Source organism: Glycine max, chromosome 7, assembly GCF_000004515.6.
Source record: "Glycine max cultivar Williams 82 chromosome 7, Glycine_max_v4.0, whole genome shotgun sequence".
Lineage (NCBI taxonomy): Eukaryota > Viridiplantae > Streptophyta > Magnoliopsida > Fabales > Fabaceae > Glycine > Glycine max.
In genome coordinates, this window is record NC_038243.2 from 11,722,018 (window position 1) to 11,744,156 (window position 22,139).

General features: G+C 36.7%; 1 protein-coding gene across 1 annotated transcript; it reads right to left on the reverse strand.

Moving 5' to 3' along the window:
• Positions 1 to 532: 532 nt before the first annotated feature.
• On the reverse strand, positions 533 to 1,224 carry LOC121175110 (uncharacterized). The gene is made up of 2 exons (XM_041016998.1): positions 1,132 to 1,224; positions 533 to 1,019 (listed from the first exon to the last, which is right to left on the reverse strand). The coding sequence occupies exons 1-2, from the start codon at positions 1,190 to 1,192 to the stop codon at positions 658 to 660; spliced, it is 423 nt and encodes a 140-aa protein (XP_040872932.1). The 5' UTR covers positions 1,193 to 1,224; the 3' UTR covers positions 533 to 657.
• Positions 1,225 to 22,139: the final 20,915 nt, after the last annotated feature.

Sequence of the window (22,139 nt, forward strand, 5' to 3'; positions counted from 1 at the left end):
ATTCTTGTAGTGTTTCTCTGTAAGGTGTTCTCTACACACTACTAGAAAATAAGGTTTTTACATCGGTTATTTAAGACTTTCAACATCGATTATTAACTGATGTTGAAAGTACTGATGTGGAAAGTATTATCGTTAACATCGGTTTTTCAAAACCGATGTTAACTAATAAATACAACATCGGTTATTTAAATAGCCGATGTTATATGATAAGAATTATAAAAAAAGTTATAAATCTAGATATCAACATTGGTTTATAGATTAAAAATTACACTAATCATATAGAATAAAATTATTTAACTCTATTTTCTTTTGAAATAAGTTAAATATCTTCTTCTTTATACATCTAAAATATGGTAAGGGCGTAATCGCAGTAATAATTAACTTGTTAATTCATTTATATTATTGGTTTCAAGTATTTTTATAAAAACATTCCTACTGCTGTTGGAGTAATTTAAAATGGGAAATTAAAGATGTTAATAATATACTTAATTATTAATAATTACGTACCTCTTGTTCCGTGCTCTTAGTGCGTTGGTTTTGTTGCTGTAATTATTAATAATTAATGTAATTATTAATACTTGGTTTTGTTGTTGTTGCAGTACTGCTGCAAGAACCATGTGTCAATAATGGTGCTTTCATAGAGCCATGCTGATCGAGTTACGTCTCTCGCACGATGAATACTCCTTCCCCTGTTCCTGCTACCACAACCATTGATGCAGTCTTCTGAAACACAGAGGTAAGTTCCCTTATTCTCCTTCCCTTCTCACCTATTAATACAAAATAACAAAAAAAGAAAAACAAAAAATTCCAATATTCAATTCCAAAAGGGTAAAAAAAGAAAAATAGAAGATTCCAGAACAGAACGCGGGCACACGAAGCGAGAACAACTTGGGTTTTGGTGGCTTTAATTATGATTTTGGTGCGCATCGGCGTAACCCTAACTTCCACACCGGAGTAACCGTCCTTGGCCAACTCTCTTGTTAGAACCTCGTTCAGTTCAACAAAGAACACTCCATCAGCTACGAATTGCGCACACAGAAACACACGATAAAAATTGAAATTATAGTTATTAATTGATGAGGTTTAATTTCAATTGGTGAAGGTTGATTGAGGTATGAATGAGTGAGTCACCTTTCTCTTCTTGCTCATTTGGGTCGCCATTGTCGGAGATCGAAGACGGCGCAGAAAACATAGAGTGCGACAGCTACGATTGGGGTGTGGCACTAAACCCTAGTTTTTGGGTAGTGAGTGGAATATATATATAGGTTGAGGCCGACACACTGCAAAGACGATAGAAAAATATAAATTAAACTGAATATTGATTACGAATTATTAAATATTAATTAACCCTTTCATTGGTTTTAAGAAGAAAAAAAACTATAGTTGGTTGTACGGGGTAAAAATATTTTTTAAAAAATTAACTTACTCGATATTATTATAATTTTATGTGAAATATCTGGATAGTTTTATTTTTATGTTAAATTAGTAACCCATAGTATATATAATTTAATTACTTTTATATGTTAATATTAATATTAAAAATATATAATAAGGTAAAATTATTAATATTTATCTTCTTTATTTTAACATTATAATGATTTTTTTAATAATTATATGGTTGTTGAATGATGATTTCGCTTTAATATTTGTAATAATTATTAAACGTGACAACTTTGCCTATTATATAATAATATATGTAATATTATATATTTGAATAGTATAGTTTTTATCCATATGATATAAAATATCTATCAATTTTTTAATAATTAAATTTTAATAAATTTTATATTTTTTATCACATTTTTTCTCTCGTATTATTTATATATTATATAGATATAAGGTCTAATATTTATATTTGATCTATATGTATAATTATTAATTAATATTAGTAATAAGTTTTATGATAAAAATAAAATCAAATTACAATGACATCCCTTATGTTTATCGAAATTACACATAAGTTTTTTCATTTTTTCAGCCTATAGAAAATCCCATAATTTTTCCTTTCTCGTTATAGCCACATCCCTCTTAGTTGAACCAATGTTAATTCCGTTTTTAAAATATAAAGCAGAGACATAGGAGAACTATGATAAGTATTGAAAACTATGACCTTTTTAAGAACAAAAAAAAATGAAAAATTTCATTTTTATAATAATTAATTAAAATATAGTAATAATAAATTTTAATTTTTTTACAATATAATTGTTTTTACCAACATTCTATAAAAGTTAAACTCTATTATTAAAAATAGTTTTTTATTTTATTTTCAAATGAACTAACATGCAATAATTTATACAAATGTGTGTTATATTTAAATGATAATCATGAAATAATAAAATTAAAATTACAGAATTTATTTTAAAAATTTAGTTTAATTTTTAAATGCTTACCCTTTGAATTTGTTATTGTTTATTAATTATTATATTTTTTAATTAAAATATAATTAATAACTCAATATATGATTTTTAAAAAAAATATATAAATAATTAAAGAAAAAGAGTTTATATTAACATCAGTTATTTTAAAATCGATGTTGTAAGTGCTTAACAACATCGATTTTCAAATAACCGATATTGAAACTAAATTTAGTGTGATTTTAACATCGGTTATTTGAAAACCGATGTTGTAAGTGCTTAACGACATCGGTTTTCAAATAACTGATGTTAATAGGACGATGTTAAAACTCATATTTTTATTAGTGACAACTCATAGATTATCCATTAACTACCAAGCTTTGTTGAATTAAAATTGTCTGAATCACCTGGAAAGAGCTATCACTACCCCTACGTATGGTATTGTAGTAAATACTTGAAATAATTATATTCATATTTGATGCTTTTGCAATGAAAAACATATGACCCTTCCAAAAACATTTGTCCTAAATCTTATACCAGCTGTTGGAGAATGTCTTTCAATCATAGACATAGTTTTTCTGTGGAAGAAAAACCATAATAGTGACTTTGTAGGATATCATAAATGGTTCTATTGCTGTTCTGAGTTGATGGTGTGGGTAAGTTTCCTGATTTTTAGCTATCAGATACAATGTTATGTAGAGTTTAATGCATTTAATTGCTTGCAATCTAAATATTTCCTCTTGCCTATGTTTAGATAAATATCATTCTTTTCACAATGTGTGCCAACAGTCATTACATTGTCTTCAATTATGTGTTATGTTTCTGGTGGATTCTAAAAGCAATATTGGCAGTTTTCTATTTGATGACAAAATTTTCATCATTGAAGGTGCTATTGTTTTCTGGCTTAGATTTTTTTTAATTTGGCATGTCAAGTCTACCTTTATTGCTAATAATGTTTATTCATTTTCAAATAAGTTGTAAATCAGTCAGTTAAAAGTGAAAGATTGACATAATTTTCATTATAGGTTGTAGTCTGTAACACGGAAAGTGTAGTTGTTCACTTGAATATCTTATTTAGCATAGCTATCAATGTGATTAGGATAAAGATACCATTTTTCAGAAGCAGGTATATACTGACATGTCATTCTCTCACTACCCTAAAACATCTATTTGTCAATCTTTGTAGGTATGCTAGCACATAATTTATTATTTGCTCTAGGCTCAATTGGCTGTTGTAGGATCACTCTTGCAAAGTCTAAGTTTTATGGAACCCGGGATGGATCTAGAGGGGGGCAGTTAGGAGGGAGAAAACAAACCAATAGCAAAGCACTACTGAGGGCACAACCACTAACCCAAATGGAAGATCGTACCACCAAAACGCTTAGGGAATTTCACATAACTAATTCTGTTAGAGCTTTTGAGCTGGTAGGATATTAGTGGCTAGGAAAAGATGTTGTTTGTTGCTTGTCTAAGGAATATCCGATACTGTTATTCCATTCTGTTTCTTATTTTTGTTTTGGCAGTACCTTGTGCGAGGTTTATATATATATATATATACACACACACACACACACACATATATCATGTAAGGGCAGCAGAGAAATAATAGAATTCCTTTCTTCTCTTTATTTCTTCTTTGGAGGGTCCTAGACCTCGAATGCTAGGAATCACTGAGTTGTTTTTCAGTTCATAATAGGCTTAGTGTAAAATTGTGTAAAACTAATTTTGTCTGTTGTGATAATGATAGTGGTTAAGGTTAACTAGTGTAAAATTAGTTGTGTTTGTTGTTATTGTGATAACAAAAATATACATTTCTTTCCACTTTTTCCTTATCTTTCCCAATTTGCCATAGATTCAGACTTATTTATTTATTATAAGCAAGGAATTTGAATAAAATTAACTCGGTTGTTCAACAATCTTTACTGCTCCAAACCTAAAGGAAATTAGACAATCTTTTTGTTTGATCATGTGTTGCAAGCAAGTCCCTTTTTCCATGTTCATAAGGTCCAAGCTAGCCTTTGTGGTTAGGATTTTTGAAATTAGGTCATATTGTTGTATATCACTTTCAACATCGACTTTTTTCGTAACCGATGTAGAAATTTCTACTCCATACATAATTTTTTGCCATATTTCTACATTTGTTTTAGCCAGAATCGATGTAGATAATAATTTTGACATCGGTTTTTAAAATCGATGTTGAAAGTGCCTACTTTCAATGACGGCCGTTTCAACATCAGTTCTGGAACCAATATTGAATGTCCGAAATATCTGATGTTAGAAACTCTTTTTCTAGTAGTGAATGTGTAAGACCAAGTGAGTGTGACCACTTGGAAAAACATGTTGCATGACATGGATTATTATGATATTGATCTTTAATTGTTGCGCTTTGGGATTGGGTTTGGGGGTGTCCGACTCTTGACAAATTTTACTAGGATGTCTTGTGATGGATTAACTATTGGTTTGATAGTGATGGAGATGCAAGTGGTAATGTCCACTTAAGGGGTACTTGCAATCAAGAATTCCATAAGGATCAACACACATTACAAGGAAATGACGGAAAATGAGTAGCATAATTGTGTTAGAATTGGAGTGAATGTTGTGTCGGGAGTAGGGCATGACCTTTAACTTAGTGGGAATACATCCTCTAATGTCTAGTCACAGGTACCAACGCAACAGTCGTTCACATTGTTCATCATGAAGAATGAGTGAGGATTCATTAAGTGAGGATGGATGACACACAGTAGGGAATAGTCCGAACGATTCAAAGGAACCTGGGGAAATGTTGAGTGGTGATAACCCAACTACGGGTCTTATTCCTGGTTAGTGCAGTGGAATCATAGGCCACACTTGCCATTCCTAACTAGAGAGAAGTTGTATCAATGGTTGGTGAGAGTGATATGTCCTGTACCAGCATGTGACGTGTCCTCCCAATCGTCATCCATATGTTTCATAAGACCATGAAGTCCTGAGAGACTTAGTGGCAATGTTGGGCCTAAGATAGTAACAATGTGAGAGTAGAATATGGAATAAGATGTTGTGAGTTATGTTTGCTAGTCAACCACACATGGTGGTTGTTAGGTTATGTGTGGGACATGATGTTCGTGTTTATGGTTTTGAAAGGGATAGATAGAGTATGCAACCCTTACACCAACATTTTCAATTTTGGATGATGAGCATTAGGAAAAATCTTCAGTCGTGGGTTAGCATCTTTGAGTGTAGAAGGATCACTCTGAGAGTTTTTCATCGAGTTCTTGTTGGTGGGTTCACTTTCGCTTGGTATGTACCTTCTTGATGGCGTGACTATCATCTAGGGCATGGATAGATGACTACTCTAAGACTTAGGTTTTCCACTTTGGTGTATTGATTTGAATAGACCTAGGTTTCAAGAACTTTTATGTGTTCAGTCATCTTACTCACTTACTATTTACCTTTGATACTTATTTACTTATGTTTAGTGGCCATGGAGGCTCATCTCAGATCTTTACACACACACACACACACACACACACACACACACACACACACACACACACACACAATGTTATTTTAAAGACTTAAGGTGTTATACTTGAAGTTTAACTATTTATTATGTGAATCAACTTGTGGCTTTAAATGAAGCAACATTTTGTAAATATGTACTTTGCATTGATTTTGAAAATAAACCTCTTTCTCTTCAAGTTTTTAGCTTTCATTAAAAAGAAAAGGATTAAGGAGCCTTCATGAAAAGTTTTATTTCACTGGAAAATTTATCCTATCTTTTTTGTTTTCTATTACAACATTCATGAAAAAGACTTTTAACTCACTTGTTTATAAAGATATATAAAAGGTACTTGAAATGTATTTGTAAACCTAGATTTTAGGGTGTTACATCTGGTCTAAATTGTAGATAAGAGGATATTTGGTACTTTGTCTCTTTTTATTTTATTTACTTCCCACAATAGATATCTATACGATGATGTCCTAATATGTTATGCATTTATTAAAATGCCCATGTAAATGTCTTTTTGGTATTTCTTAACTTGATTTTTCTATATGATGTAAATCTGTTCTATTTTCCTTCTTTTGACCCTATTTTGAGATTTGTATATATTGACTACATATATTTGAATTATGATGGGTTGATTCAAGTATGAGATTTTGTTGACTTAACATAATGATATCATTTGCATTCATTATACATGATTTGTTAGTTTGATTTTTAAACTTCATTTTCATTAGAATGAGTATGAAAGACGCATTTTAGAGAAAGACTCACAAGAGATATCTCAGGATGGTGTGGCTAGTCGCTAGTCTGACGATGATGTCTTCTATGATGTTGTGGAAAAGGATGGGTATTTGGTCTAGGTTCAGAGGTTGGGCAATAGAAACCTTCTTCCTCATCCAAATCATTTGATGGCTTCTCACCATATGAATATGAGAAAATGAAAGACATGTTTCTTGCATCACAAGGAGAGGCATGATTTTTTTGTGAGCAAATGACTTGACTTATGGAAAGTTTTTCTCTTGGTCAAACATCTCAACTAGTTTAATGTGATACACAACTTCCCACAAATAATGGAGGACTAGGTGTGTTAAATGTTGTTTGTGATGGAAACAATTCTTCACATTTGTGAGAGACAATGCATCCATCACAAATAGAGAAGGAAAAATTGTGATGAACTAATCATTTCTTGCTATCTGTGACAACAAAAATCATTCACAATTTGCGAGGGATTTGCATCTGCAACATTTAGTGAAGAAAATTCATAAACAAAGTTGTTCATTTATTTTCATAAAATACGACATTTTTTTAATTTTGTGCCATAATAAATTCTATCATTGTTTGTGGTGGGAGAAAAAAAATCTCCCACTAAAGTGTTTGTGATGCCAAAATTTGTGAGAACATTTAATCCGTGCTGTATTTCATTTTCATTAATATTTAGCATACTGATTCATGTAGATTTTCATCATTTGGAACTCTTGATGCAGTTTTTTTGTGTGTTTCTAGATTTTTGGTAGGTGTTGAACTTGGTGATTTAGCATTGAAATTTGAAGGATGAGGGATTGAAGTGATTTGAGTCAAGAGAAAAGCAATTGAGCACCTTGTACAACTTTAATATAGCAAAAGAATGGCTACTACCTTGCAAATGTGAAGGAAAACTTAAGAAAACTTATCATAGGTGTGGGAGTCCCCATTAGCTCCAAGAATACTTTTAGCAGATTCCACACCCTAGGTGTGGCACTCGCCATAGGTGTGGGCATCCCAGTTGAGTTTCGATATTTCTTTGACAGAGTCCACACCCTGGGTGTGGCACTAGCCACAGGTGTGGCATGCAAACAAATGTTCTTTTGTTATTTTTAATTATGTTTTGTAATTGGGAATTGGAGACTTTTTGGCCCATGACTTTAAATAAGTTTTTAGACTTTAGTTGAGTATTTGAGAATATGCATTGACGGCATGATATAGAGCGAGAGTATAGGATTGTTCATCTCTTTCTCTTTGTCAGGTTTGATGTTTTTCTTTTATCTTTTTGATTTTGTCCTCACAAACATGTATGAGTAGTTTCCTTTTTTGGGGATTAGGACATAGCCCTTGACAATTGTTCATGCTAATTTAATTTAATTTGAGGTTTTCTTTAAATTATTCTTTTAATCTTCACCGTTTGTATGATTTTAGAAGCTTAGGGATGAACTGAAAGGTGAACTTGATGCATTAGAACCATAAGAGGAAAGCTTAGTTTTTGGTTCAGGACAGTAGAATTAATCCTAGGTGGACAAAACAAATTAGTAAACAACGTAAATGGTTTAATTGAACATAACATCACGGCAATAGGGATTAATTCTATTAGGCACATCTTTGTTTCTTGAAAGAGAAAGGAGATTACCATAGATTCATTTGCCATTGAAAGAGATTTAGAAATAACCTTTAATTATTAGATTAGTTGAACAAGAGTCTTGGTGTGAAACTTTGATCCCAAACTTCTCAAATCTGAATCTTATCCAAATATTTTCACTTATTTCTTATCTTTATCTTTTATCTACATTTTATCTTTTGATTAAATTTTCTAATTAAATCTTTTCCAAATAAATTTTAATCTTTTCCCAATTATTTAGTTTATATTTTTAATTGTGATAGTTACTAAGTTCAAAAACACGATTCATATGGATTCGATATTATTAGTTGACGACTACCATGCACTTGCATAACAAAAGATTAGACAATTGAGCAAGTATAGTACTGAGTTTGTTGGAGCTAAATCATTTGTTCACCAACAATCATCAATGACCAATGATCAAATTCATAATTTTTCTTTTAGAAATTACCTGACTTTTTTTTATTAGAGACCATCTTGATAAAGTTAGACATAATTACTTATGTATAACAAAATTGTCCTTTCAAATATTTAAACAATTGTGTATTCAATACTCAAACTCAAAATTACTTGCTAAAATAAAACAATTTAATACTAATTAATGACGTGTTTGGTGGGGGAGTAATTGGATTCACATTGAACCTGTCTTATTTGATAAATAAATCATACTATTTTTCTAAAAGTTTAAAATCCCAGAATTAAAGGCAATAAAAAATAGCTTACCTTTGGTAAAAACAATGGCTTACCTTTTTTTTTTTAAAGGAAAATCATCAATTGATTGAAACATTCATCAAACATGATTGATTTGCCTCATTTAAGACATATACTTAATTTGGCTTTTGTTCTTGGCTGGCTTATTAAGCAAATCAGCCTGGTTATTCTTCGTTTTTTCTTTGAATCTTGTGGCTGTGAGCTATCTCCCGTCACCGGCAAAGGTGGCCAATAAGCTATATTTATAGTTGATATAAAATCTCAACAAGTTTATTTAATTTAATATATGATTCAGTTGCTTGAAGTTTTGATTAGTTTTTGTTTTTGTTTTTTTATATACAGCCCAATTTCTTACCTTAAAAATCGACAAAAATTTAAATTATATTTTCGGCAAAATTTGATGGTGAAGACAAAATATCTACTTCAATGACAATTACAGACTAACCACTGTTGCAATTTTATAAAAGTGGAGTTAACAATTAAGGGCAAGATTGAGCACCTTAATTTAATTAGATTCGTTTCAGATATTTGCTCAAACTAAAAGATATAGAGAATTTAGTAACTGAACCCAAATATAGTACTAAGCTCGTTTGAACTATATCAATTAATGTGTTCGTCAATAATCATCAATGACCAATGATCAGACTCACACTGAATTACCAATCTTTTTTTCCCTAGACATTTAATTTAGGAAGAGGGAAAAATAGTGCTCCAATGTTTAGGTAGAAAAAACTACCAGACACTTATAGAAATATTTATATTTATCTCATTTTAAAATATAAGTGTAAGATCAAACTGCGCTGAATCAACAGTCTTGTTTAATAAATAAATCTTACTAATATTATTCTGAAAGTTTAGAAACCCAAAGATAAGGGCAATGAAAAATGGATTGTAAAATAGCAAAAATGGAAAAAATTAATTAAATTATTTTTTCTACAAAATTTGAGGAAATTATTCACATTTCATGTCCACGCCAAAATATCTAGTTCAATGACAATTAAATACTAACCACTGATGTAAGTTAAAAAAAGAAAAAGAAAAAAAAAGTGGAGTTAACAGTTAAGGGCATGATGGAGCTCTTTCAGATTCGTTTCACTTATTCGCTCAACCAAAAGACCAGATAATTGAGTAAGTTAACCCAAATATATTACAAAGCTAATTTGAACTAATAATATCAATTTATTCATCAATAAGGCAATGATAATTATAATAATATTTTTGTAAAAGTTAAGAACAAATCCCTGAATTAAAGGCAATATATTTAAAATTGTTCATTTTTTATTTATGTTGTCTGTTAACCACATTGAAACAAGATTAATTTGCCTCATTTCAATTTAAACCCATTCTTTGGCTTCTGTTCTTGGCTAACCTATTAAGCAAATCAGCTAGGTTTCTCCTTTTCTTCGACCCTTGTGGCTTTGAGCTATCCTCCATTACCGTCAAACAAGGCTCCGACGAGTTTGACTTCAGAGCTACCACCACACTCAATCTCTCTAACGGCACGTGAGATCCAATTAGGTGTGGAAAATTCAACTTTGCTTTACATTCATTCACAATCCGTGCCTACATCCAGTCCCCAAGCAACCAACGGTTCTTGATATTTTTTTCAACCTTGTAAAATCCTTTACAAGTCAAAGATCCACAAGGGATGTACCCTCCCTTGTTCTCTTTGAACAACCAAGTGGATGTACACTCTACTTGAACTGATCCACAAGAGATGTATCCTCTCTTGTTCTCAATATAACAACCCAAGTAGATGTACCTTCTACTTGTGTTACAAAGGATGTACCCTCCAATGTGTTAAGACAAAGAATTCTCAGACGGTTAGTTCTTTGAATCTTTGTAAGGGGAAACAAAAGATATCTCAGGCGGTTAGTCCTTTAAAATCTTTTATTTAAGGGGAAGGAAAGAATCAAAAGAATTCTTAGGCGGTTAGTCCTTTGAATTCTCTTTGAAGAGAGAAGGAAGACACAAAAGAATTCAGGCGGTTAGTCCTTCTATTCTTTTGGCAAAGGGATAAGGGATGAAGAAGAAGAGTAGCATAAGTTTTTTATCAATGAACTTTCTTGAAGGAGAAAGTATTAAACAAAAACTCTTAGAAAGATGAAAAGAAATGAATCAGAAAGTTCTATAAAAACGTTATTGAAATTCATGCCATGGTCACATATTTATAATCATTTGATGACTCAAGTTAAAGTTTGTGACTCTTGGCAATTTCTTTAAGACTAGCCACTGTCGCAACATGCCCTTTCGCATGCGAGTGAGGCGAGGCTCACGGGTGCGCTTTCCAAAGGAGGAAAGATGCGCGGAGTCGCCACCAACGTTTATTTGTGGAAAGCGTCGGAAAAACCGAAGGAAATCGGTCAAAACGAAAATTCTAAGTTCGGGAGTTGTATTTACGTTTGAGGAAGGTATTAGCACCTCTCACGTTTGTCTCAAAGGACAACAGCCTATTTTTTAGAATTGTGAAATTGTGTTATCTTACCTTTATTTTTTTTATTTTTGAGGTCGACAAAAGTGGGGCTCTTGCTCTTACGTACCCTCCATCGAAGAGGAAATAAGACCTACATAGTTCTTTTTTAAGGGTGAATCAAGCGATTCTTTTTATTTGGAAGGTGGTCATTTTAAGGCGTTGAACCTTAAAAATGGTCCATTTACTTGGTAAGAAAAACTGAGATATTGAACTTTTCAAATCCTTTTTTAGTGACTTTTTGTGGACGAGCTTGACTTTGCGGGTTGATTTTAGCCTTAATTTCACTTTAGTTATTAGTCAATTCAATTAAGAACGAGAAATCCCAAAGAGAAACGTCCGATTGATTTTTCCGCTTTATTTTACTAAAAGGTATTTTTTTTATTATTATATTATTATTTTACCTCTTTTTTGATTTCCAACGTGGTTACGGCACGACCGAACGGTCGGAATTCATTTTAACAAAAATTAACGGATATTACAAATCAAATGATCGGTGGAAATTTATTTTATTTTTTTTATTAGGCGAGAAATGACTTAAATAAATGACTGAAGCACGTCAAAAGGGGGTACGGAAAGTAAATGAAATCGAGAATAAAAGTACACGAAACAAATGGGGACCACCATGGGTACATAGAATGAATTGAAAAGCTCGGTTTGAGGTACTTACCGGTTGAAGACCGAAGAAAACGAAGAATGAACTATGAATGTCGAAGAACGGTTGAAAATCTTCGCATAATTACCCACGGAAACGTTACGGAAGCGCCTCGGCTTGGATTTTCTTCACAGAAACAATTTTCCTCAACAATTTCAAGAGAATACGAAGTGCCAAGAAGGCTGAACCCCTTCCTTCTTCACTCCTCCCCCTATTTATAGCAAAATAGGGCAGGAGCTTGCCACCCAACTCGCCCAGGCGAGCCAGGTTGCTTCCTCCAGAAGCAATCGCCTTCTGGAGGAAGAATCTGGAAGGCCCAAGTGGGCCTGGTTGCTATTTACACCTTTTTTTTTTACTAAATACACCTCCTTTACTTTTTTTTGGTGATTCTTTTTTCATAACGTTACGAAACTTTACGAATTTCGTAAAGCCACTTATTTTCTTTCTGTAAGGTTACGGAACCTTACGGATCATGTATTTACTCTTTTTTAGCTTTCGAAAAAGTTACGGAAACTCACGGATTGCGTAACAATACTTCCTTTTGGTTTCCGTCACATTACGAAATTTTACTGATTGCGGAACCACGCTTCCTTTTGATTTCCAGCGCGTCTCGGGACTTCACATATTGTGCAACAAAGGGTGCCAAGTATCTCGAAGCGGCCAATCAAAGGTTGCATGCCATCAAGCAATAGTCCCCGGACGAAATTAGGGTATGACAGTTGCCCCTCTTTACTTACCTTTTATCGGAGATAAGAGGAAAGCAAAGATAAGACACTGATTTCGTCCGTCTTTGCCCTTCCCGTGATTAGTCTATGACGACTCCCGTCTCTCCTTCTTCTTTCTCTGCACAACACAAAACAAACACAAACCACAAAAAACACCAATAACATAATATACATATATACACATGTTTGGCGAAGGAACCGATCCGGAAAATAACAAAAACCACATTTCCCAATCACCGGAGGCTCCGCACTTGATGGTGGAGGACACATGAACAGCGCTAGGCAATCAATTCGCGGGGCTCCAGACTCGTTGGTGGAGTATGCATGAATGACAATCAATTCATGGGGCTCCGAATAAAGGTGGAGAATGGAAAATTGGTGAACAGCGCTAGGCAATCAATTCGCGGGGCTCCAAACTCGTTGGTGGAGGATGCATGAATGACAATCAATTCATGGGGCTCCGAATAAAAGTGGAGAATGGAGAATTGGCGAACAGCGCTAGGCAATCAATTCGCGGGGCTCCAGACTCGTTGGTGGAGGATGCATGAATGACAATCAATTCATGGGGCTCCGAATAAAAGTGGAGAATGGAGAATTGGCGAACAGCGCTAGGCAATCAATTCGCGGGGCTCCAGACTCATTGGTAGAGGATGCATGAATGACAATCAATTCATGGGGCTCCGAATAAAAGTGGAGAATGGAGAATTGGCGAACAGCGCTAGGCAATCAATTCGCGGGGCTCCAGACTCGTTGGTGGAGGACACATGAACAGCGCTAGGCAATCAATTCATGGGTCTGCGAACAAGATTTGTTGGCAAGATCGAATGGTCCACCGGGTTTTTTCAACCTAAAAAGGCAAACATGCTTTTTGCAAAGAAAAATAAATCATTCGCGAGAGCACCATATCTTAGAGAAACAATATACTCATGCCAAGGGTAATCTTCCTTGTAACCAAAAATGAAGGGCAGGATGTCAACATTTAGCTTTTAAATGAACATTCAGGGGAAACATCGGGTTAAGCTGAAACTGGGAATAAATCACTCATAGTGTATAAAAACTCACACAGGCAAGTGTTTTACCCTAATCCCAAACCATAACTGCACCATGACTTTATTTTGCACACGATTTCCTATCGAATCAAAGATCACACGTACGATCACAGATCAATAGGATTTTCTCGAGGGTAGTGTTTTTGGAGGGGAAACTGGGTGTTTCGGTCTTTTTCCTCTTTGTTTAAGTGGGACGGGATATCGCTAGTCGAGAATGACTTTGAATGGAAATCCCAAAGGAAAAACCACTTAAAAATGGGTTTTCCTTTGCTAGCAGTCATTTACTCTGCCGAAAATTTATCTGGTCTGAAGATCTTCTGTTCTCTTTCTTTCATTGATCGGGAATTACTCTGTTTTCCTCCGATTTTTTCCTTTTTACTTCCTTTCGATCTTCGATCGGGAATCCTTCTTTTCCTTTCTTTTCATTCTTTCCTTTTCTTTCTTTTCATTTTTTTCTTTTCTTTCTTTTCATTTCTCCTTCTCCATTCCCTTCCTTGGGAAATCGGGTTTTAGCATTCTATTTGCTCTCCCTTGAGGAGATTCCGCTGTCCTTTGCTTCGGGGGAAAGGATGAGGATTCTTTTTATAGGCCAAGGTTCAAAGTAGTCTAAGGTTGGGTCTCAACGGGGTCTTTTATCGTGGAAGCCCAATCTTGATATCTGGGACAAAACAAATTCGTGGGTCAAGGTGTTGGTCTCGGGTTAAACTTCCATATTATTCCACAAGGCACGCACAAAAATGATGATTTGGAAACAATGTGCAAAATTAGTCATGGTCACAGCCAGGTGGGCACTCAAGCATCCCGTTTATGGCATTGTGATACTACGGTTGGGGATTTACACAAACAAACCTAACGTTTCCGAATTATGTTCTTTCATCAGTTCAATGAATCCATCCATTCTTATCTCGGTTATTCAGGAAAATAAACTCTTAGCATCAGTCCCTTGTTTCCAAAAGATATGTTTGCTCTCTACGAATGATTTATGCTTCCTAACTATAACATGCCGACCTTCGAGGTCTTTCTTTCTTTTTCCTTTTTGTTTCATCTTTTATGTTCACAAAAACTATACATCCATTGCCCTCTATGAGAAAAAATTTTCTTTGTACACCTACATTCCTATACATGACGAACTTTTTCTGTACACACACGCATTAAAACTCTTTCTCTTTACGTCAACACGGTCTATATACAAACCCTATTCATGTTCAAAGATTTCTTTTTTCATTTTTTCAAACACACACCCGTAGTTTATACAAAAGTTTCTTTATATAGACTCGTCGCTCACACACACAAGAATTTCTTTTCACACATTATTTACACACACAAAATCCTTCTATACACATTTTCTTTTACATATATAAAAAACTCTTTTCTTTTCTTTGTATACATAGACACGACATTCGTTCACAACGCTTTATTTTTGGCGTTATCATGATTTTTTGTTCATTTTATTTTTAGGACGGCGTTCCTAAATGAAAAACTCTACACGGTTCCGGAATTTCAACAAACACTATTGACTACAACGAAGTAAGCACTAACGCAATAGTCCAAACAAAATACATGCACAAAACAAATGACAATCGCAACAACAAAAAACAAACGTTAGTCCCTCAAGTCATAGAAATAAAATAACATGTAAATGATAAAGGATGAAACATGAATTTGGGGATCCCACGGTCATGTGGCTCCGCATGCCATCAGACTCTTGGGTCACGGTAAAAGCAGGGCTTTTGCTCCTACGTATCCTCAATTTGCGATGAGGAACTCAGACCTACGTAGTTCTTGATAACTGTGAGACTAAAAATAGTCTCGGTGTTTTCTTCACTAAAATGCGAACATGCTTTAGTAAAGAGACAAAACTTTCAACTGATCAGAGCAACATATGCTTTTTTTTTGAAAAATGATGTGTCTATCGGGGAATCACTCAAAGTGTATCAATCTCACACAAGTAAGTGTTTTATCCTAATTCCGAACCATAGATATGTCATGACTTGATTTTGCAAATCATTTCCTATCAAATCAAAGATTACATGCGTGATCATGGATCAATAGGACTTATTTTGGGAACGGTTTTTAGGTGGGGAATTTGGCTTTGACTGTTTTTTCCTTTTCCTCTTCTGTTTTTGTTTAGTGCGTGGCGAGAAAGTCGCTAGCACACAGGATTTTGTCGGCAATCAAAGGGAGAAGACCACTTTAGGTTGTGGTTTCCTTTTTCTTGTTTACTTGGTGACAATTCTGTATTGTTCAGATATTGTCTGGTCCAAAGACCTTTCTGGATGTTTCTTCTGTTTTCTTCCGATCCTTGATTGGGAATTTTTCTTTTCTCTTTTTTTTGTTGTTTCCGAGGGCAAGGATTGACATTCTCACCCTGGGTCAAGGTTTATGATAAGTTGGGATTTTGGCTCAATGCTTGTAGAATGGCTGGTCATGATATATGCCAGGGTTTGGCCAGTGGTTCGGGGATATAGGGGATGTCCTACATTATTTCCATGATACACATGCAGCAATGACGATTAGGAATTTTTATGCAAAACTGGTTATGCATGCACCCATGTGGACACTCAAGCATCAAGTTTTTATGGTCATGTGACACTAGGGCTCAGGATTCATTTTCCCTATTTTAAGTCAACCCAGTGTTTCCAAAATACGTTTTGTTATCAAATCATGCATTCATCCGAGTCCATTTTGGGCGTTCGGAAAATTTTCACAGCATTCACTCTTCAGGTGTATACACATTTTTTCAAAAACTGGTTAAGATCAGTAAAATCTTTCAAAGGAAAGTTGGAAATTATCTCTTTTCACAAGCATGTTGTTTTTTAGCTAGACAACTTTTTATTTTTTTTCTATTTATTATTTTTTTTCTTCTTTTTCTTTTCTTGCTCACTCTTTTTTTTTTATGAGATATTTTACTACCTAAACATATGTATATTTTTGTGAGGTATTTTGTTATATACATGCGTGTCCAAGGTATCTTGCTACCTAAACATACATATATATGTTTTGTGAGATATTTTTGCTATATACATGCATATCCAAGGTATCTTGCTACCTAAACATACATATATATATTTTGTGAAGTATTTTTTCTACATACATGCATATCCAAGGTATCCTTCTACCTAAACATACATATATATATTTTGTGAAGTATTTTTTGCTACATACATGCATATCCAAGGTATCTTTCTACCTAAACATACATATATATATTTTTTTGTGAGGTATGACTACCTTCCGAGCTTGTGCTTGTTTTATTTAAATTCCTAGGATCATGAGCAACTAGGTGTGTCCTGCTATGACTTGAGAAACAAAAGTGATCAAATAGCAAGCAGAGATTTAAAAGGTACTAGGTTGCCTCCTAGTAGTGCTTCTTTAACGTCTTGAGCTGGACGCGTGATGGCTTGTCGGTCACGGACCTAGTACTTTGCTTACCTTTGGCTTTGGACTTGGTCACCTATTGGTCGGCCATGGGTCGTAAGCAACGCTCTAACCTTTTTGTGGATGAGCAGAGGTGAACTCTAGAGGTGATGGCGGTGCGTCTGTTGCCCGCTGACGGCCATCCCCAGGCTGTTGTGGTGTTTCACCCTGCGCCTGCCTGGGGACGCAATACTTCTTGATGAAAGCTCGATTAGTAGGGGGCTTGATGACCTTGCTGAGGGCGACAGGCACTCCGTAGAACTGACAGAGGCCGGTAATTAGAGCTTGGCAACTCCAAGACCCTGTTGGACTTCTTCGGGTCCACTGGGTGTCTTGCGGGCACGATCCCTGCAAACAATAGATGACATCAGAAATCAGTTGAGCGATGTGCATACTTACTTATGTCATGATGACGTGACCTTGCCAGGGGGCATGGGCACCCTGTAGGACTACAGAGGCCCGTAATTAGAGCTTGGCAACTCCAAGACCCTGTTGGACTTCTTCGGGTCCACTGGGTGTCTTACGGGCGCGATCCCTGCAAACAATAGATGACATCAGAAATTAGTTGAGCGATGTGCATACTTACTTATGTCATGATGAAGTGACCTTGCCGGGGGGAACGGGCACCCTGTAGGACTACAGAGGCCCGTAACCAGAGCTGGAAACCCCAGGGCCCTGTTGGACTTCTCCGGGTCCACTGGGTGTCTTTGTGGGTGCGATTCCTGCAAACAATAGATGGTATCAGAAATCAGTTGAACCATATGTACACTTACCTATGTCACGATGGCATGACCTTGCAGGGGGAACGGGCACCCTGTAGGACTGACAGAGGCCCGTAACCAGAGCTGGAAACCCCAGGGCCTTGTTGGACATCTTCGGGTCCACTGGGTGTCTTGTGGGCGCGATCCCTGCAAATAATAGATGACATCAGAAATCAATTGAGTCATGTGCATACTTACCTATGTCACGATGGCATGACCTCGCTGGGGAAACGGGCACCCTGTAGGACTGACAGAGGCCCGTAACCAGAGCTAGAAACACCAGGGCCCTGTTGGACTTCTTCGGGTCCACTGGGTGTCTTGTGGGTGCGATCCCTGCAAATAATAAATGACATCAGAAATCAATTGAGTCACGTGCATACTTACCTATGTCACAATGGCATGACCTCGCTGGGGGAACGGGCACCCTATAGGACTGACAGAGGCCCGTAACCAGAGCTGGAAACCCCAGGGCCCTATTGGACTTCTTCGGGTCCACTGGGCATCTTGTGGGCGCGATCCCTGCAAACAATAGGTGACATCAGAAATCAATTGAGCCATGTGCATACTTACCTATGTCATGATGGCACAGACCAACTAATACATCTGTAGGGGGAGATTGGCATTGTGGTCGCTGGGCAGAATGTTGCAAAATAGCAACGTCATCCATATCCATGTAAGAGTGGTCATGTTGGTGCGCATGATCCGCACTCGTCTTTTTACAGCAGCACGGGTGAAATCTTGCCCCGGTATGCATAGTAGATGCATGATAATCTCCCTCTCTTATATTCTCTTAAGGTGTGGATATGGAGCACACTGAAAATGAGGACGTGTAGCCCTCTAAAGGCGAGGGCGTGCAGCCCTCTGCAAGCGAGGATGTGCAGTCTTCTGATGGCGAGGACATATAGTCCTCTAAAGGTGATAGGTACTAGTACCCAAGGGTCCACCTTTATGAGAAAGCAAGAGATCGACTCATTGAGAGGGCCGGTCATTCAAAAATATTGGACACGAGATGTAGGAAATCTATGCAGTTAACATGATTTTTAGGGATGCAGACGCATGCAACCTTTGTCGTGAAATTTGGTAATGCTGACCTCATATGAAACAATGCAATGCAATGGAAAGTTTGTACAATGTTCATGACATTCTTTCCCTATTTTGTGATTTTGATTTCGATTTAATTTTTTTGGAAAACACAAATTGACTGTCCTTTTGAAAAAGGTGATAATTCATGCGACCTTATCCTATCTTTTGCAAATCTCTCCGGGAACTCCCTCAGAGTGTATGTTCTGTTTGATTTAGTCACTTGACCATTTTGGAGTGGCGGCAATGGATTCGTTTGACATTTAATCAATCTATTGAAATTCCAGGGTTTGTCCCCCCTCTTTTTCGTTTAAAAACATCGACGGGTGAGAACTTTTGATCTGCCCCTATGTTCACTTGAGGCTCATGCACGATGCCCCTCATTGCCCCAGTGTAAGTCTTTGAGGTGCCAATTGTTATCTTTCATCATGACCTTGTAGCTGGGAACCTATTGGGTGAGAACTTCTAATCTGCCCCTAGGTTCGCTTGAGGTTTTTGCATGGTGGCTTTCATTGCCCCAGTATAAGGCTTTGAGGTACCAATCATTGTCTTTCGTCATGATCTTGTAGCAAGGAACCTATTGGGTGAGAACTTCTAATCTGCCCCTAGGTTCGTTTGAGGTTTATGCATGGTGCCTTTCATTGCCCCAGTATAAGGCTTTGAGGTACCAATCGTTGTCTTTCGTCATGACCTTGTAGCAAGGAACCTATTGGGTGAGAACTTCTAATCTGTGCCTAGGTTCGTTTGAGGTTTATGCATGGTGCCTTTCATTGCCCCAGTGTAGGGCTTTGAGGTATCCATTTTTGTTTTGTTTTCACAACCTTGTAGCAAGGGAGAATGAAAAAAGCGGTTGATTCTTGCAAAAAGAATTTTCCAAGGACGAGAAATAGTTGAAGGATTTTTTTTCAGTTGATAGACTAAGTCAAACGACTCCTATTCTTGATAACTCAATTATCTAGGAATGATAAAATGAGGTCACGTGAATGCCTATATTTTTACTTGAAAACACAGTCAATCAAATGTTTTTTTTTATTTTGAAACTTATTTGTTTTGAACTTTACTCGTTATTTTACGGCACCCCCACCAAATGTGTAGCATGAGTAATTTCTGATTCAACGGTCTTGGAAGTCCCAACTCAGGAGCACATGTTGCTTGAGCAAACAGACCAATGGCTTGCACCCACATTCCGGTGAAAGTTGAAAGATGCGTTTGTGAGAGGATGAGGGACAAAGATATTAACTTTATCCATTTCATTTAACATTGTGTTTACAATAATGGTACAAACTTGAAAATCCTGATGAGTCATTAGAGACATCTAACAACAGCTTTCAAAATTGCCCCATGTGTGGCATCTCTTGTCAATGTCAGGATTTACACGCGATTCTCCTCAAATTTCAGCCAGCCCGCATCAATTAGACCTTGCACCTTACGCTTCAGAGCCCTACAATGCTCAATGGAACGCCCCGGGGCTCCTCCGTGACAAGCACACGTTGCGTTCGAGTCGTATTCTCGGAGAAATGGAGGTTGATGAACCTTGGCTAGGGTTATGGCTACCATTGAATTATCAAGTAGATAAGGGAGCAAGTCAGCATAGGACACTGGAATTAGGGTGAATTCTACAGGCTTTCTCGCTGCAAAATTCATTTCTTGGTTGGTGTTTTTGGTTTGTGCTAAAGGTGGTGTTCGTCATTGGAAGTGCGGTAGACAGACTTTGTGGTTGATTTAGGGATTGCCTTTGTGGATAACTGGGCGGTGGGTAAGGAGAAGGTTTGTTATTGGCTGAGTAATGACATTGTTGGGTTGGTGGGAAACTTAGCTGTATAGGAATGACAATCACAGCATGGGCTTCTCCCTCACTCTCACCCTCTTCATTTGCCCTAGTTTTTTTTGGCATTTATCAAAGCATGATGATCAGATTTGCCTCTTTTTAGACCCACTTTGATCCTTTCGTCGGTGAAGACCCTATCATCAAAGCTTGAAGGTGTGTAGCCCACCATCTTTTCATAGTAGAATACTGGTAATGTGTCTACTATCATTGTCATCATTTTTTTCTCCGTCATTGAGGTGCCACTTGAGCTGCCAGGTCTCTCCACCTTTGGGCGTATTCTTTTGAAAGATTCGTGCCCCCTTTTTGCACATGTTCTGTAGTTGCATCCTATCCGAAGACATTATACTGACACTGCCTGACGAAGGCAACCACTAGGTCCTTCCAAGAATGGACTCGGGAAGGTTCCAAGTTAGTGTACCAGGTAACAGCTACCCCAGTAAGACTTTCTTGGAAGGAATGTATCAGCAATTCCTCATCTTTTGTGTACGCCCCCATCTTCCGATAATACATCTTTAGATGGTTCTTGGGGCAAGTAGTCCCCTTGTACTTGTCAAAGTCCATCACCTTGAACTTGGGAGGGGTGATGATATTGGGTACTAAGAACAACTCTTCTAGGTTAGCAAAGGCATAATCTTTACCTCCTTCAATGGCCCTGAGCCTTTCCTCTAGATGATCCAACTTTCCTATTTCTGCTATAGCATGAGGGTTTTTACTTGTTGTGGAATGCAAGAGGTGTAGCTGGGGGTGATACTGAGGTCCCTCCAAAGGGTTTTGTAGGGGTATACCACCAACTGCTTGCCCTTCAGTGGCATATCCGAGGCAAGGCTCGAAGTCGGCTAGATTGTGGTGGGGAATTTCATGTGTCTCCCCCACGGTTTAAGAGACATGTGCATGATCAGCTTGGGGTTGTTGGATCTCAATGGGTATAGGAGTGGAGTTATTGACATCTTCATTGGGAGTGTATGCCACATTGGGTGGTGTATAGTTGGGAGGCAGGCCATATGGCGGGAAGGTGCGCCCGTTTCGAATTTGCACATCATGGGGTCGTCCATACTTCCCCAAATCTTTGCCCACCATATCTGAGGTTGGACGATTCATTTGGTTGAGATCAGATCGGGGCATCGGGTTCACCTTAGCAACAGTGTTGGTAGCGGCAACTGCAACCACACTGGCTTCCATTATCTTCTTCATGATCATCATGGCCTCCATCATCGTGGCAATTTGCTCTTTCATGGCC